The following is a 17329-nucleotide window of genomic DNA, read 5'->3' on the forward strand; positions in this document are numbered from 1 at the left end:
TCGTGATGTTTAATTTCCGTGCAATCTTTACGAGTGGCTTCCACAGTTCATTATTACTTCTACTTACAGCTCCGTACTTAGTGATGAGGCTTGCTTAGAGTTGACTTTGCACTGACACAAACCTTGCTACTTTCCAAATGTTATCCTGATCTCTATCGACATAAGCTAAACCCTCGATGAACCCAGTTCTTGCTTTCAAGAAGAGGTTCGGCTACATTTCACCGAACTTAAAAATGGTGATTCTTATGTAAACGGACTGATAGCATGACAAGGGCAGCAAGCATTTGCGATTGGAGATCACTTTGTGCTTTGAACGCAACATGAGGGAAAAGTAAGCGAGACAGAATTTTCTCCTCACACTGATAGACTCCTCGCACGAACTCCTCTCAATTCGTCTATATTGAGGACAAGTTTGACAAAAATTTTCGTATCTCTATTTCAAGACAACCTAGGAAATTTTTCAGAGTTCAGAATCAAAGATTCCGTTGGTGGCGTGCGATATATATAAAAAAATATTTTTAAAGAAAACAGTATTGATCATATCGATTAATCAATTGCAATTCTGGGTAATAAAACAAGAATTCTTTCCGGAATTGGGAAGTTACGTTTTTTGACATTCCCAAGAACCATGTCAGACTTACCAGGTGTGAAAGAGACCGTGATATCTACTGGTTCACCGGGCTTCAGCTTGGGCCATGGCCTAATTTTGTACTTGAGGGTTTTGTCTGGCGGTCCTGTAAAAGTACAAGAAGATTATCCTGTTAACTACACAGGGAGTAAATTAGCGGGTACATGTTAAACAACTACGAATGACTACAAAAAGATATTGAGTTATTCACGGCTCGGCACATGTGCTAGCTACAACTTCATTGTTTATAAAACAATCAGAAACGTAAAGATGACTTGCGGGGAAATTTGCCTTTATTTTGTGGATTTTGCGGTCAGTCACGAACAAATAACGTACAGGAGAGATTCCTCATTAGCAGCCCTTTCCTATGGTCCAACACTATACATAAAGTACATTTTCGTTTTGACATCTACCATATGAGTTTCAGTAATCACAGACTGTACTTTTGTAATAGCCTCCGGAGTAGCCATACGGCTACACTTAAGGTAGAAGAATGACGGATGCCCAATTTCATGGATGCTGTACAAATTGATTATCTGGCCCGACGGTTTAATTCTGGACCAGCCGGTCGCACAAGTTATCTACTTGCATCTGATTGTCTTCCAAACAATGGATCTGGGTGAGATACATCATAGCTTGCACATGCGCCGAATCCTAAAATTATCCCTTTCAGTGATTTTGGGGCAAAAATGACTTTTTTTGCTAGGGTTGATCATTATTCAGACTTCAGCGTATCTTTAAAAAGGCTTTGTCATTTGCTTCTAGTGTGCGTGAGGTCACGCATCAACAGTCGGGTACTCTTTGCATCTACGTTTTTAATTACCTAATTTTTAATTAATAGATTAATTAATTAATTTTTTTAACTTAATTTTGTTTATTTTGATGACCTTGTCTGATTATAACTGACCATGACAATAACTGATTCTCACCGCAATATTTCAGATACTTGAATTCAAATCCAACGGACAGCATACCACAGACTAAGAGGTAGATGAAAATCAGGTGCTGAGTGCTGGATGCCATTCTTCAAAGAAGATAAGGATGCCTAACAACAAGACACAATCGTGATCAGCACAAGGGAACACCTACTTCAACATCTATTTCAAAATGTTTCAACATTATCCGAAATTAATAAGTAAAGTAATAAAGACAGCATTTCTCCAAGTTTTAGGTCTCTGCGTTTTCCCAAACTTCAAATATTCGTCGAAATGTTTCGCCAAAATTTACAGAGCCCAGTATGGAAACGCTATGTTAGTGTGTACTAGGCCTCCGTAGTACACCAATAGGGCGGCCGGAAAATAATGTAACCGTCTGGAGCTTACTTTGGCTCTCTAGGCGAATGATCATCTGTACTGAACAAATAAGCTTTTAGATGAGCACTTTTCCTACTACTCTAACTTCTAAAAAGGCTAAAAATCATGAGAGAAGTATACACTTTTCGACACTCGTCGAGATCGTAGCTTTGTGACGCATCGCCATAACTCTGAAATTCAAAATGCGCTGGTTTCCAAACAAAGCACACGATTGAGCTGTAAAACTGTCAACAGATCTTAATTTACCGCCTCTGATGCCTGATGAGGACAAAAACTTCGGTGACTCTTTAGTTTTGGATTTTAGAAACGGATGACGTTACGTGAAAAGATCTTTATTTCACCAAAACATTTTCGCCTAAAGTTTGGCGTTGACCTTAGACTTGCATCGAGTACAACAAAACAAAATTACAATTTACAAATTGCAAATAAAACATGATATGATAAAGGTAATAGTATTTACCTTGTTTGACGGGACAAGCGAAATGCAGCGTGTATGTGTTAGTACAGCAAGGGAAGCCTTTCCAAAGCGTTCCTTCGAAATATACTGAGACCGAAAGTAACACGGCATGACGTCATACACTGAGTGCAACATCAGCAAATACATCAATTACATTAGAAATGGCATATTTCTCTCTCTTTCTTGCGCCATAGGAAACTTCGAATCGTATTTGTTAAATTTATAAGGAAAGGATACAAAATTCTCAGCAATTTATGGTGTAGCGAAATTTCTGGTTCAATACATTCTTTTAAATTCATCATTCAGTTTCGACCACACAAAATTACCCTGGCATTGTTGTTAATGACAGACGATTGTGAGGGAGGAACAGACGCAAACAGGAAGTTTACGTTCTTGCTTTTGGCAAGTTTTCTTTCCCACTCCACTGAGTTTCGAAACTGCCATTGTACCATTTATGACTTGATAAGCTTAACGAAAAGCCGATCATACGCGCCAAAAGAAGAAAATTCGATTTTCAGCTGGAAATACAATACAATACTGGTTTATTCATCATGGTCTATTCCTCATGAATAAACCAGTACTGTATTGTATTGTCGGTCTCTGTCTGTGCTTAAGCTAACTAAAGCTCCTTAAAAGTGTTCTTTGAACTGTGACAAGAAAGCCGAAACTTTGCAAACCGTTCTTGTTTCAGGGTGACGGTCAAAAACAAGATTATAACCTACAAATTGCAAACAAAGTTTCACAATAAAAAGACAAGAATTTAGCTTGTTTGAAAGCACACTTTCTATTTCCATTTTCCCATAATGCACTGTGTTTCCCCCAAATTTTGCATAAAGTATTGTTGTGAAATAATTCTTGGTTAATGCTTCATTTGTGCTTGATGAAGGCGTTTTTTCCAAAACGTCTCTAAATATGCCACTTAGCACCTTTTGTCAACTTAAACTAAGCAATTCAACTTAAAGTGATACACAGCAACAAGTTGTTTTTATTGCTGGAAAATGCAGAACTCCCAAAAGCATTTGACAACAGTAGTTTAAGCAATTTTTTTGGAGCAAACAGAGTGAATTATGGGCAATTGGAAAATAGAAAATGTGAGTGAAAACTTTATTAAAGTGTCAAAAACCTTATAGCCTGGAAATAAAACACCATACTAACTAGGGGACAAAACAGAGCATTTAAGTCGCTAGTCTCGAAACCCAAACTAATTATATCATAACGTCATACGAGGAAGAGAATTTAAAATTTAGCAGATAACTGTAAAATGATTGACTCTTCTGTCCTTAGTTCCATTACATTCATGTGCCAGAGGAATCTACGGATCATAATTGTTGGATCATTCAAGAAAAGAATTACCAAACCCGAGCATTTTTATATTGGCAAACTTTCCGGTTCGCTATGTTGTTCTCCTAGTAAATTCATTATTTTTTATTCACGGACCCATAAAGACATTGAATGGAGGGTTTCATGGTTCGGTGCATGTCTGTATTATTTATTCGCCTATGCACGCTTTTTGGCCCAGGCCCAGTTTTTCATTGTTTATGAACCAACCGTAGGCAAGTAACTTAATTTCGCATGCAAATAGCAGAAAAATCATCAACCATATAATAAATCGTACGGTTTAACACTAAATTCATTCTGCCACGACTAACTATAGCATGTGATTACTGAACTAGATCTGCGTGGGGATTTTAAAGCGGTAACACTGATTAGCAGCGAACAAACGTATTTTAATTTAGAGACATGCGCCGAACAGTGCAGCCCTCCCTTTAAACTGTCACTTCATCTTGGCTGTTCTTTCTACCCAACGTGAGGTAAGCATCTTTCTCTTTGTGAAATCATAACCTAGGCTTTGTAAGAGAAGCAGCCTGTCTCTTGCTCTAACATCCGTGAGAAAGAACAAAAAGACAATGAGGAAACGAGCAGGCTCGCCGCTCGCATATGGGGCTCGTTAGCTCAGTTTGCCGTCTCCGAGTTTTTTCTTTTGAGCGAAATAGAGAAGATCGCAGTCTGGGAAGATTAGGAAAGATCACAATACCGATAAACAATTCGGCGCTGTTCAAAACTTTGTCGAGGTTTTATTTTTATCTGATGTCATCCGAAATTAAGGTGTAGAAAAAAGACACCAGTTTTGTCAGGCTTTCCACCGAGAAAAGTATTTAGAAGGTAAACTTGTTCATTATTTAACAGTTATTTTTAGAATGTCTCGTGTTTGTCTCGTGATAATCCATGGCTAACCATCAGTCAACGTAAAGGTTAGTGAACGTCAGCCTTCACATATCTCACCTTGTACTAAGTTTCGTTGTTCGCTCTGTGTAGCTTCTCTGCTTTGAGGTTGCCAAACACAATTTCCGCGCGCTCTCTTGCTAATGCAATTTAGCGCGCCCACAAGGATTAGACAAAGTAAACATTTCATCGATACAGTGATCATTTTATTTGGTCAATGCCCTTGCTGTCTCTGCTTTTTTAACCGCGCGGTTACGGGCCGAACGCGGTTTATGTTCTGCACGGAGTTTATTATTCTTTTTTAGTTTTGGCGGTGAGGAGACCGAAACTTCCTCTCGGCCAAATTTTGAATTACGCCACTTGTATTGTTTATTCGCGAAAAGCTGTTGAAAAATTAATACACGGACAGGTTTACAGATATTGCTTTCTTTATTGTGTGTGAAATATGTTTTCTTTTAGTTTTATCGAGGCGTTGGATTCGAAGGGAATGATAAATACGCTAAAAAAAAGTATTACGCCAGCCATGGAATGCGCTGACGTTACAGCTTTCACTTTTGCTACCTGACATATAAGATCGTGTTTACCTTGCAAGTTTATTTTGCTAGAAGAGACGGTAATTAATATATTTGCAATTTTGCAAGTATTTCTTGTGGGTTTAGGCAATTGAAGTGAATTCTTTGGCTGTTTCATCGCAGCGGGTTAAGAGATCTGAAGGAAAATTACATATTTGCAGAGGTAAATAGGAGCGTGCCAGAACTTGCAGCGTTTGAGTCAATGCTAGGGGAAAAAACACAACCATTCTAAAATTCGCCGTGGATAGCCGTGGATTCGCGCGTGACTACTTTGCTTGTTCTTACGCATAGCATAAACAAATTAAATTTTGACTTTTAAGGAAGAAAGCTGTTTGTTTATAGCGTTATTAATAACGTGGCACTCGTTTCCTTTTCGTATCATTCATGGGCATGTCACGAGCGGACTTCCAGATTAAGGCCATTACGTTATCATAGCTTTTACAAAGGCTAAGCCGGAGCGATGGTGCAAGAATACAGTTCGTGTTGATCAAGTGATGTGGTGTCTACAGCAACCAATGAATCATCAAGGACTGCTTTGGAATGTGAACTGCGTTGCGACTGTAGTGCTAAGAAAATAGTTACAATTTAAAAGCGCGGTTATAAGATCTAAAATATCTTCTTGTTTGAAAATGGCAAAAGTTCAATTGAGGCCTTACACTACTGTAAAATGATATTAAAATCGTTTAAAAAAGTCCAAGCTTTCGCCGATCTACGGCATCATCAGGGATAAGAAAAAATATTCCGCGTAAGGCTTCCATACAGATATAGAGTAAAATCGTGTGAAAAGCGAAAGAATGTGGGGGGTAGAATGCAAGAGCTAAATAATAAGATACAAATATGAATAAAAATGAATGATATGATCTAATGAGCGAGTGTCAAAGTACAAAGAGTCTCTAGATATGTTAAAATAATTATTAGAATAAAAGGTCCGCGGTAGTTTGGTATGTAAAATGCTTCGAACAGTCGTAGATTTGCGGGGTCGTTTTCTAGTACAATGGTCTTAATTTTGATGCCTTTGTGGACTTTGTTTTGGCACTTTGAAATGTGTTTCTTCACGGAGGACTTGTTATTGTTCAGGTGTTCTCTTACTCGATCGTGGATAAAGCTTGTAGTGCTCCCGATGTAGTATTGGTTGCAGTTGTTACACGGGATTTGGTAAACAGCGTTGCGTAATAAGCACAATTTGGTACTGAAGATAGGGCAGTTGGCCCTCGTGCATGTCCGTTTATGTTATTCTGAGAGAGAGCTCGTCTGAGGATGTATGACTTGTGCGGGACCCGTACTGGTATACCCTCTTTTCGGAAAATGTAAGTGATTTTGTAGTTGAGACGTTCGGAGACATATGGGATCTTCAAGTACGACCATTCTGTGTTGAGAGGTCGAGGGTCTTTTTGATGGTTCTGGGAGTGCTTAGCTTTGTCTATAGTGCCTTCAGGATACCCGTTAAGACGGAGGACGTCGTCGAACATGTTTTGATGCTTTGTGGCTGTCGTTTTTGTAGAACATTTATCGTCGACACGTTTCCGCTCATTACGAATGAAGTTGATCTTTGACTTTTCCGGTATTGCTGATTGGTGGTGAACGAATTGTGGTTTCTTTGTTATTTTGTTGTAAAATTGAAAAGAGCTTTTGCCGTCTTTGGAGATGGTGACATTGAAATCAAGTAGTGATAGTGAGAGGCCATTGGGTGTTATTTCTGGTTTCTAAATTTCAAACTTCTGAGGCATTCCCAGGCATTCTGGTTGATATTTTTTGTTGATTTCGAGTTAGTTAAAAACGGGTTGTGTGTTTTAGTAGATGTTCATGAAACGGCCAAAAATCGTGAAGTCCGGCTATGTAAACAGTATGCCAGCACAGAAAATATATTGAAGTCCCCAAACATTTTATGGCTTTTTTGAGAACTTTAGTGATATCTCTCACTAGCCATATTAGAATTATGTATTTTTACTGTTGCCCAGTGCAGATATTTGCCATCAATTAAAGGCTATTCACAACACTATGAAGTATGCACCTTACTTAAGATGGAGCCACGGAGAGAAATCAAATTGTCTGGTTCATATGAATATCTGTGCTTTGAGAGTGATAATAGTAGAACATGATGCAGTAGATTTCATTTTCACATGACCTTTCTTGCTGTAGAAATACTAAATCAAAGACAGCTAATTAAATATGCATAAATTAGTGACAAACGGCCATTTTTGGAGGAGTTCCCCCTAACTTGAAGGGAATAAAATATTTTGACCTACGTTTTTGCCATAATCATTTACTCGCCAAAGCCAACATTTGCGCCAAGTTTGAGCGAAATCGGCGATTTGAGCTTTATCGCCTCCTGCCTGGTTTTCTCATGGACACACTTTTAAAGTCTCTCTGTTAAAACATTATTAACTAACGACTAGATTTTCTGCAAACAAACAAAATCGATTTTAAATGCTTGTTTATATTTATTTTTGTTGCCATGGCAATGGCTAATACGTCTGCTTAGCTATCAAAAATCTGAAGTTTGTGTTATTAAATTGCTTGTTGCCAGTATTAAGGGTTTTAGAGAAAAAGAAAAATGAAACACAGGTATCAAAACTGCGTTCGGCCACCTTAAGAGGCTTGCACTGTATGTTCTTAAGGTTAGTAGCAGCAGTAGATTAAAAGCCGTTGGAAGCCCGAAGACTCATTAGGTCTTGTATTAGCACTTTAGCCGACTATGAACTGTCTAATGCTTGTTCACCATTCACTGATCCTAAGGGAGACGTAATCGTAGACTATCACGTTTGCAATAGCTTAAGGAATTTAATGTTTGAACCATTCTGCTTTGCAGTAAAGGCTACATCATCTACTGTTTAGTCTCTAATGACTGAGCTTATTTATCTTGTACAGTTTATACTCATTGTTGAATATATTCACTATGGTAGTGGCCAACTCGAAAGGTTGAGCCCCTTCCGCCACTACAGACTCCTTTCTTGTTAAATGAAATTTTGCATTTGTGCTCTGCTTTTCTGCATTTTCTTGTAATAGGACTTAGTGTAAAAAAGAGAATTGGCTTGAACGTGGACATAATTCAGAAAACGCATTCGTGCTTTCTCTCCGCAGATGGGAAAAGCAGTACTAGCCCAGCCTGTAAGGCCAGTTGTTATTCTGACACAGTTCGTGTTGGTGGGTTGGTTTGTGGCGTTTGGTTTGTGTTGTTTGAAAGATGTTCATCCGGGGACATGTACCTGCGTTCCTTTTGGCCCCAACGGGACCGCTGTAACTTGTAAAGAAATTAAGCAAGTGCCACGTGATTTACCGTCCAATACGGCACATTTGTAAGTGAGGCGAAGTTACATTTATAACCCTTTAAATATACCACAAACTTTAATCTTTAATATTTTCCAGAACCCTCCTCAGATGGGTGAAATAACGAGAAATGATTAAAATGTCCTCAGTTATATTCCTAGTCAATTGCATGGGAAGTTTTAATATTTATCCACTTAATGTTTTTGCTATATGGCTCCACAACGCTCCCAAATATTGCCTGTTTCCTTAATTACATATGGTCAAATAAAGTAAAAATGCAACAATTAAAGCAAATAATCCCTTGCTTTCTTTTTGATACTGTATGGTCACGGTGGTATAGCATGTATAGTCATATATCTATGTCCTCCCTCCACCTCCTTTGTTTAGTTCCCTGGTTACGATAAACGTACACTGCTCAAGACACAACGTGTGTTGGCCACTCACATTATAAGTCTTCTAAACTTTTCTGGTGTTGCCATGGTTCTCTTTCAGAATTCTCTCGGAAAATCATTTGAGGTCGATAGAAGAAGACGCCTTTAGAAATCTAACATTACTCAAGGCCATGTAAGTTGATCAGCTTTATGGAAACACAAGATAGCAAATCGTATTTTTGTAGTGAAAGTAATAGCTCCAACTCAGCACAATTCACAAAAGACACGTCATTAGAACCTATAGCCGTGACTTAATTACTAGCGGCTGTTCGAAAAAGATCAGACCAGACTCGAGAGATCGGCGGGAATCGAGCATGGACTAACTATGAAAAAAATTAACTTTACATTTAAATCATGAGGCATTGTTTTTACTGAAACTTTTTTATGTATAGTACATTCAGTGAGATTAAAATGGTCTGACGAACGCAAGCCTTGCTGGTGTGTTTTAAAATCTATCATCCTAGTTCTTCGTCCATTGGTCGTTTTCAACTAATGTCATCGCCGCCATGTTGAATGATCATTAACCAGAGAATTGAAATAATATTCATATTTGGTTAGAGAACATAAAATGACGTCATGACATAAATACTTGAAACCGTAACCACATACAAAGCACAAATGCCTATTTCAAACTACCCAATCAGTACAGTCCTAGAGACAAAAAGATTCCATTTGAATTCAAATATTTAACTAAAAATACTGTGTTTTCTTTTCAGAGATCTATCAAGGAACAGCTTGAAGTCAATTCCACAAAACACTTTCCGTAATCTGAACTTACTGACATACATGCAAGTAGAGTTAATCTGATTTTTGTTACAGTCAAACTGGATCTTTGGTCACGAGCTCTTTCAATGTGCCATGTAGATTTGCTTTGCCTAACTTGCTGTACATTGTTAGTTCAACGTTAGACCCACTCTAGAGATTCGACTATTCCACAATTTGAGTCATGTCCACTCGTTTAGACTCGTCATGACGAGACGAATTTTTCTAACCTCTACCCTTTCCCGTCTAAATCACCTAAAAAGGGCGTTAATGCTAATTCTTACCCTGTGGGCAGAACTTTTCCGTGAGTCGAGTCGTGTCATCTTTGTGGACTCGTCACGATTTCCTACTCCCGTCCCCCCTCCACCTCACCTTCTAAAACCACCATAGGGCGCTTTTATAGAAGTCGACTCGACTTAAACTTTTCTATAAGTGGAAGCGCGTCGACTCGTCAGTACTTTTACTTCCTCTTTTATAAACCACAGCACTACCAGTGTGTTACGCCGGGAACATATCACTTCCTGGTTACTTGTAACCTCGAGGGAAGTAGAGTCGATGACTAGATTCTGATCTTTACGACATAACTTTCAATAAGTCGAGTCGACTACAAAGTTAGACGACTCACCTCACTTTTGGTATATTTGACAACCCTCGCTTTAGTGCAACTTCACATTGTGCATTTGAATACGCATGGTTATCCTCGTGCAATTTGGAACTGAAACAAGCACTAGTAAATTTTTCAAAGGCTAACAAAATTTCATCAGCGGGTGCAGGTTGCAGTCTGAAAGAAGTTACACGTGCTTGCTTATTCCAAAGTGCACGAGAATAATCATGCGATTACTTTTTTTGTTATCATAAACTTTATTGGTTTTCTGCACAGCTAGTACTTACATGTGATTACGTGTTAATAATACACTCAAGTACAATTACTCAGGTAATTATCATAATTTTTTCGTTCTGATTGGTCAAGGTTTGTGTTACATTTAAGAGTTGCTCCACCAGCGGGCGTTGGATGTGTGCACAGGCCCGCAAATGATCCCCAAATTGGTCCAAAAATGATCCAAGGGGCCTCTTTCTCGAACGTCGAGAAAGTGGTGCTTTTGTATTCACAGTCAGGTGTTGTAAAGTCTCCTTTAGTTTGGCTCTGCTGGGTTCAGATGTATCAATATCTTGCATCTCATCCGGCAGGTCTATTTTCATGACCCGTACTTAGTCATATCCCTACTGGCTATTTAGCACCTCATTAAAGTGTGCTAACAATCTCTGGATTTTATTGCATTCATTACTGAGGATCTTGCCATTTTTGTCCTTAACTCCAACACTTTAATTTGCCTCCCTTTTTCATTACTCGTTACTCTGAGTATACGGTGTCTTCGTGTGCTGTTATCTAACTACATTTTCCGTTTCTTGTTTGGCTGTGATGAGTTCAGATATTCTGACTTTCCTTGAGCTGAAACATAATTGTTCCATGTCATTAAAATCGCAGAATTCTTAAAGACACAGAGGCGAAACTATCATTTTCCTTCTTGTAGAAATCTTGCTGAAAATAACATCAAAGGTGGATTTTATCTCCCTGGAAGTGCTTCACAAGTGTAAGTTATGTTTCTGTTTAACAAATAGATTGCATGTTGACGCGTAAAATGAAGTCAAAATGTGTTGAGAACAAAAAAAAAGTGGCACACGAACAGTTATTTTGACGTTGTCTATGATCTATTACTGAATAGACATACGGCAACTTAGAATCTATTTGTTTTCAGTTGCTTTACAAATTTTGTAAAGAAATAAGTTGCCAAGTTGCTATCGACTTATAGAGACACGAATGGAAGTTTGGGAAAACAAGAAATACTATCTTTCCACAGTTTTTACAAGCCCTCCCAAACTTCCTAGGAAACACGAAGATCATGTTTTCTATTTTGATTATAAAATTCCGAGACAACAAAGAGAAAACTACTTTCCTTTGATCATCAAAATGTAAATTATCTTAGCTCGCACCATTACTACGTCAATTGATTGCTCTAGTTCTTCTTCTTCTTCCTGGGCGACTCACCTCCTTCAATTCTGAAGATTCTAGTGAGCGTATAAATAAAAAACTACAAATTAAAATAAGGCTAAAATGCTACAATAAAAACTAAATAATAATAATAATAATAATAGCAATAATGATAATAATAATAATAATAATAATAAAGTCAAAGTCAACATCGTTTGGTTTGGCCTTGGTCAGGCGGCAGGCTTTTCTTGAAGGCCGTCAAGTTTGGTGCATTTACTGTTTCATTGGCCAGGCTGTTCCACTCTCGTATCGTTCTCGGGAAAAACGAGTACATGTGGTAGTCCGTCTTTGAGCGGGGAATTTTGTACGCATCTGAATTTACGTGCCGTGATCTCCTTTGAAGTGGAGTCATGAACTCTTGTGCGTCCATGGCTATCAAGCCTTTATGAATTTTATACATCATGCAGAGTCTAAGTTTCTGTCTCCTAGTTTGGAGGGAAGTTCAGCCGAGCTCATATAGCATGTCCCCTACGCTGGATGTGTTGTTGTATCTGCCAAGAACAAATCTCGCTGCCCGATAATACTTCAGCTTGGTAACAAGACGAGGATGGCTGACTTTGTTTTAGTTTTGAGTTTCTATCGAGTTTAAGTGTAAATCTACCAGCGTTAAATCACGAATGCCGTTCTCTAATTGGCTACGCTATTTGCTACCTATTCTGTTGTAGATAGTGAGTGTGCGTTTGTGCACAAAATGACGACCGCTTCTTTGCGTTATCGAGGTGTTTGTGAAGAAGATTTAGATAAAGTGTTTAAAGACTAGTAGATATACACTAAAACAATTGGATTATTCGCTCTCTATTTCTACGCGTCATAGAAATCTCGAGTTCATAATCTAAATAGAAACACGATTTTCAATCAATCTGGGCTATTTTCTAATATACACAGTATGTACTAGTTCTATTCATGATAATATAGAAATAGTGTTCTCTGATAAAAAGAAAAATAAACTTTTGACGGCCGGTCTACTGTCTTCGACGGATAAAAACTATAAAGTGATAAAAATAATGTAACGTTAAAAATTTAAATACAGAGAATAATTCGCATAAATTTTTTAAAAAAAATTACTGCACGTAGAAAGTTCTATTCATGTTGTTCGATGCAATGTCGGGTATTGTGAAAAGAGCATAACGTCAGTAGTATGCTGGGGAAATTGACTTTTACGGTCTATTATTTTTTGACCTTGTGCTCTGAGTCAAATCACCCAATTCAGGACAATAGACCAATCATGGCGTACATTGTGACTCACAACATTGTTTTCTTTGTTCATAGCGAATTGCAGCACAACAGGATATCGTTGAATGATTTAAAAATTATTCTTAAAGAGTCAAAAGACATCAAATTCTTGTAAGTATGCTGTATAGCTAAGAAAACAGAACTAAAACTAACTAGCAGCATTATGTCTTTTGGAAGTTGTATTGGTTATTCCCGACCTACTGGGAAGAACATGTCGGTTAACCCTTGTCAACGTCGATCGTGAATCACAAAAAAATGATGCAAATAGATCGCAATACTTAGGGATGAAGTCACATCAGCCTTAGCTGGTTTTCATGCAACGCCTCCATCCTGGGCGAATTGGAGTTTGGAGATGTTGGTTTTATGGAGGGAGGAAAACCGGAGAGCCCGGAGAGAAAATCTTGGAGCAAGGCTAGAACCAACAAGAAACTCAACTCACTGCCACACATGGCACCGGGCCGGAATTGAACCCGGGCCACATTGGTGGGAGGCGAGCACTCTGCCCACAACACCTTCCCTGCTCCCCACATTCTCATATTCCACAAGTTCGGTCTCAACAATGACACAAAGTTGAAAGCTTGTGGTGAAAAAGCTTTTAAATTTTAAAATGTCTTGAAGCGCAAACGAAGGTTGGCATTAGTTGTCATTATTGTACTACTGAATCTTAGATTTAAGTTAAGTTTACTCTAGCTGTATTTCCTCTGCAGAGATATATCAGGAAATCCAATTGGACCTAATTTAACTTCAGACACTTTTGCTGGATTTCACAAGATGGTTCATTTGTAAGTTCTTTATAACTCTTTGATTTCTTTTTCACTTTTTTCTTTTTCTGGGGAGATGCTGTTCCTTGCCATAAATTTATAAAAATAAAATTCATTATATGATTTCAGTGTTTGTAGCACGTGATGTCCTGTAGAGGAAACACATTTTAAAAATATGCCTTTAACCTTATGCAAACTATCTTTTTTTTTAATACGTGGATTATTTTGTTAGAAATATGGAAAGATGTGGTCTTCAGCACATTGAGAGTAGAAGCTTCCGAGCGATGAACAAATTGCAGAAAATGTAAGTTTACTTCTCAGTCCACTCAATTACTTCAAGGCTTGGATCAAAGACTTTTACTTGTAAAAATAATTTATTAGCTGTATTTCTTAAGACATAAAAAACAATGGAACTAAATTTAGCACGCAGTTAAGATTTTACGTTCTGAACATTTTAAAGTAGAATTGGCACTTCTGACATTTCACGTGGCATGCCACGTGGCGTTAGACAGAAAATGGCCATTATTTGAGGAGTTGATGGCAGTGGAGACGCGGTGGCCTCATGGTTAGTGCGCTCGTCCCCGGATCGAGCGTTCTGGGTTCGAGCCCTGGCCAGGGACACTGTGCTGTGTTCTTGAGCAAGACACAGTGCCTCTCTCCACCCAGGAGTATAAATGGGCACCCGCGAAATGTTGGGGAAACCTAACAAATTGCGGGGAGTGACCTGCGATAGACTAGCATCCCGTCCAGGAAGAGTAGAGTAGCTCCGGCAGCTATGAGCCAATTGGTTCAAAGGCTATACTTCAATAATATAATCCAACATAACCGGGTTTTAGATGCAGGTCAATTAATTCCATCCCCTCATGTTTGGAATGACCATCCCCTCTTTGGCATAAAAAATTTCTTAGGCTCAAAATTCGATTTTTGGTCATTTACATACTCTAAAAACGAAATGAAGGAAGATCATCCTAAACCTACCAAGGTAGATAATTAAAATTTGATTCAAAAACGCTCATTTTTTGATCAGTAAAATTCAAATTCGCCAGCAATTCATTAATTTACTAAATTTTAACAAAGTGATCACATGACATGGCACGTGATTAAATTAATGTGTCAAGACAAAGCAGGACGCAGAATTTTATAATGCGAGAAAATTTGAGCTTGACGAAATATGACAAGAGATATAGCTGGCCATCCAAAATTTACTTTATATTTTTGACCAAGGCCCTAAACTGCTTGAGAGCTCGATTAAAGCAAACTAATTCTGCTTACATTAAAAAATCAATATGTTTTGTTAACGTTATTGCGATCAAAAGGTGTAATAATTTTGGTTTTATAATCCATCAAATATTTTCGCCCGCGCGCGATTGGTCTAAACACGTCACGTGACCGTATTTTCCCCAGCTAAAACTGGAGAATATCCGAGAATATTCCCCAATTTTCAAAACTGCGCGCGTTGCAAAAAAGATTTGAAGAACAATAAACACAATAGCCTCCATTTTGGGCGAAAATATGTTCGGATATTTGCCCTTGGACATTATCTGTTCCTCGAAGCTCACAATTTTCCTCGAGTTACGCTCTCGGAAAACTGTTCACTTCTCGTAACAAATAATGTCTGCGGACAAATATCCGAGCATATTTTCGCGCCAAATGGAGGCTATTGTTTATTTAGCAAAGCCATACCGTAATGATTCGTAAATTAGCGTAAATTAGCGCCCGGGGCGCTTAGTTACTTTTGGTTCCTCAAGGGAGGACGCTTATTTCTTTTTTCAGAAACAACGGAATGTTCAAAACAAAATTTTAACAGAAACTGTACCAGTAACAAATATAAAGTGAATGTTCAATAAAGGTGATTCCTCAGTTTTGCAATGCGCATCCTTACTGCGCACGATTTTGGCGTCATAGCGCGCGCACATGGGTGCGTGCACGTACACAACGTAAGAGATTTCCTTCAAGCTAAGCTCGATAGCGAAATTTATGTTCGTTGTCTCTCTAAAGAGCACGGTGACCTACATTTTTTATTACATAAATTTGGTGGGAAAATGATCCTCTTTAAGTTACAAAATTAGAAAAAATTGTTCGGAAGGAAATAAGGATATCGTTAAAAGAGTGCACAAAATCGTTACCCGAGGATGCAAATTATGACCTCGCAAACAACATCTTAAGGAACATTTTGAGTCAGTGTCATTTAGAGCTATTTAGAATTGTGTTATATTTCCATAAATTACATATAACATTGTTCCAAGTGCCTATCAAGATTTTCAAGTATTGTTTTAAATTAATAACCTCTGCTTCCAGCTACCGCAAAGCTTGACGTAAGCTGATGAAATAAGTCGCGTAATTAGACATAAATGGGGTAAAATTGGCCCATCATATCTATCAAACGAGCATAGTGACCTATCATTTTTATTGTATTTTTCGAAACAGTGCTTGGTAGAGAACATTCAAGGGGTGTTTAAAAAAAATTGTTCGGAAACTTTTAGTTCTGAGGAATCACCTTAACGTGAGGGAATTTTAATCCATTTCGACGCCAATAGCTTTGACAATGTCACCTACGGTACATCGATATGTAAATAAAAGCTTAGCTTTCTGTTGCGATGTCTTCAACGTCCAATTCGGTGATCCCGTCGAAAGGATCCACGTCGTGTGAAGTGCTCATGGCTTGTTGGAAAACCTTAGGCCGTTCTAACCCTGCATGACAAGGCCGATTTTCCCTGAAGCAGAATAGGGACGCTTATTAAAAAAAACACATTCGAAGGGGAGCACGTATCCGAAAGAGGGCGCTTATTAGAAGGAGGGTGCTAAATCGAATCATTACAGTCATCAACAAAACACTCTATAAAAAATTAATTATATTTAACCGTTACTAACTTTAGTGATATTTATGATATTTTAAACCCTCTCTGGCTAAGAATATTTTTCGAGTACCTTAACTACAGTCTTCAACGTGTAAAATGATACAAGAGGCGCGAAAATTCCAAAATATTTAAGCAATAGACCACACTGTCTATGCGTTCATGGCGGATCGCTGGCCCGAAGGGCTGCTAAGCGGCGCGCATACTCATAGAAACCCGTGAATTACTTTTGTCATGGTAAAATGGCTAGCGGTATTGCTCGTAGGCGTGTACGCATGACGACGACGACGACGACGTCGTACAACAAGGGAGCCATACTCTAGCTAATAGAACATGCGGCCTTAGGTAACAGCGTACGTCTTGATATTGGAAATCCATTTTAGAAATCCATTTTATGGTCAATTGACACCCGTCAAAACAAGGTATCCACTGACCAGTATTACGTAACTATATTGCGAGCTCACGATTTTTTAAGTTAACCGCTGACCAAATACCTTCTTTTTTATTGAATCGCGGGCTCTAACTAGATTACCTTATCGTAGTCAGGGCTGGATTGTTGAGAACTGAGCATGTTAACGCTAACCCAGGATTAAAAGTTAACCGAAGTTTAATTTGTTCCTTTCTAAATAGGAAATAATTTACGGGCTCGCGTAGATATGGAATTTCTCTTCGAGTGTTCAACTTTATATCTTACGAGTGAGTGCACCGAGCGAGTGAGATATTAGGTTGAACACGCCCTCCTTATACAATACTAATGACGACGTTTTTGACGATTTC

General features: G+C 38.4%; 2 protein-coding genes across 2 annotated transcripts in view; one reads left to right on the plus strand and one right to left on the minus strand.

Moving 5' to 3' along the window:
- LOC145465270 (uncharacterized) overlaps positions 1–1651 on the minus strand; it is an 8397-nt gene extending 6746 nt beyond the window's left edge. Inside the window, exons 1-2 of the mRNA XM_081449049.1 lie at positions 1558–1651; positions 642–734 (exon numbers count right to left, since the gene is read on the minus strand). Of these exons, the coding sequence (XP_081305175.1) occupies positions 642–734; positions 1558–1651 (187 nt within the window). The remainder of the gene's footprint in view (positions 1–641; positions 735–1557) is intronic.
- A 6623-nt stretch (positions 1652–8274) lies between these two features.
- On the plus strand, positions 8275–10093 carry LOC145465271 (leucine-rich repeat-containing protein 3B-like). The gene is made up of 3 exons (XM_081449050.1): positions 8275–8489; positions 8953–9024; positions 9608–10093. Exons 1-3 carry the CDS (start codon positions 8275–8277, stop codon positions 9696–9698), a joined length of 378 nt encoding a protein of 125 aa, XP_081305176.1. The 3' UTR covers positions 9699–10093.
- Positions 10094–17329: the final 7236 nt, after the last annotated feature.

This window comes from Orbicella franksi, chromosome 13 (genome assembly GCF_964199315.1).
Source record: "Orbicella franksi chromosome 13, jaOrbFran1.1, whole genome shotgun sequence".
Classification (NCBI taxonomy): Eukaryota; Metazoa; Cnidaria; class Anthozoa; order Scleractinia; family Merulinidae; genus Orbicella; species Orbicella franksi.

Bases quoted from the DNA above. Each gene is read 5' to 3' on its own strand.
- LOC145465271 (XM_081449050.1), top strand. From the start codon at position 8,275: ATGGGAAAAGCAGTACTAGCCCAGCCTGTAAGGCCAGTTGTTATTCTG. The intron at 8,490-8,952 runs GTAAGTGAGGCG...GTTCTCTTTCAG, and splicing joins CCGTCCAATACGGCACATTT to AATTCTCTCGGAAAATCATT. The intron at 9,025-9,607 runs GTAAGTTGATCA...TTTTCTTTTCAG, and splicing joins CTAACATTACTCAAGGCCAT to AGATCTATCAAGGAACAGCT.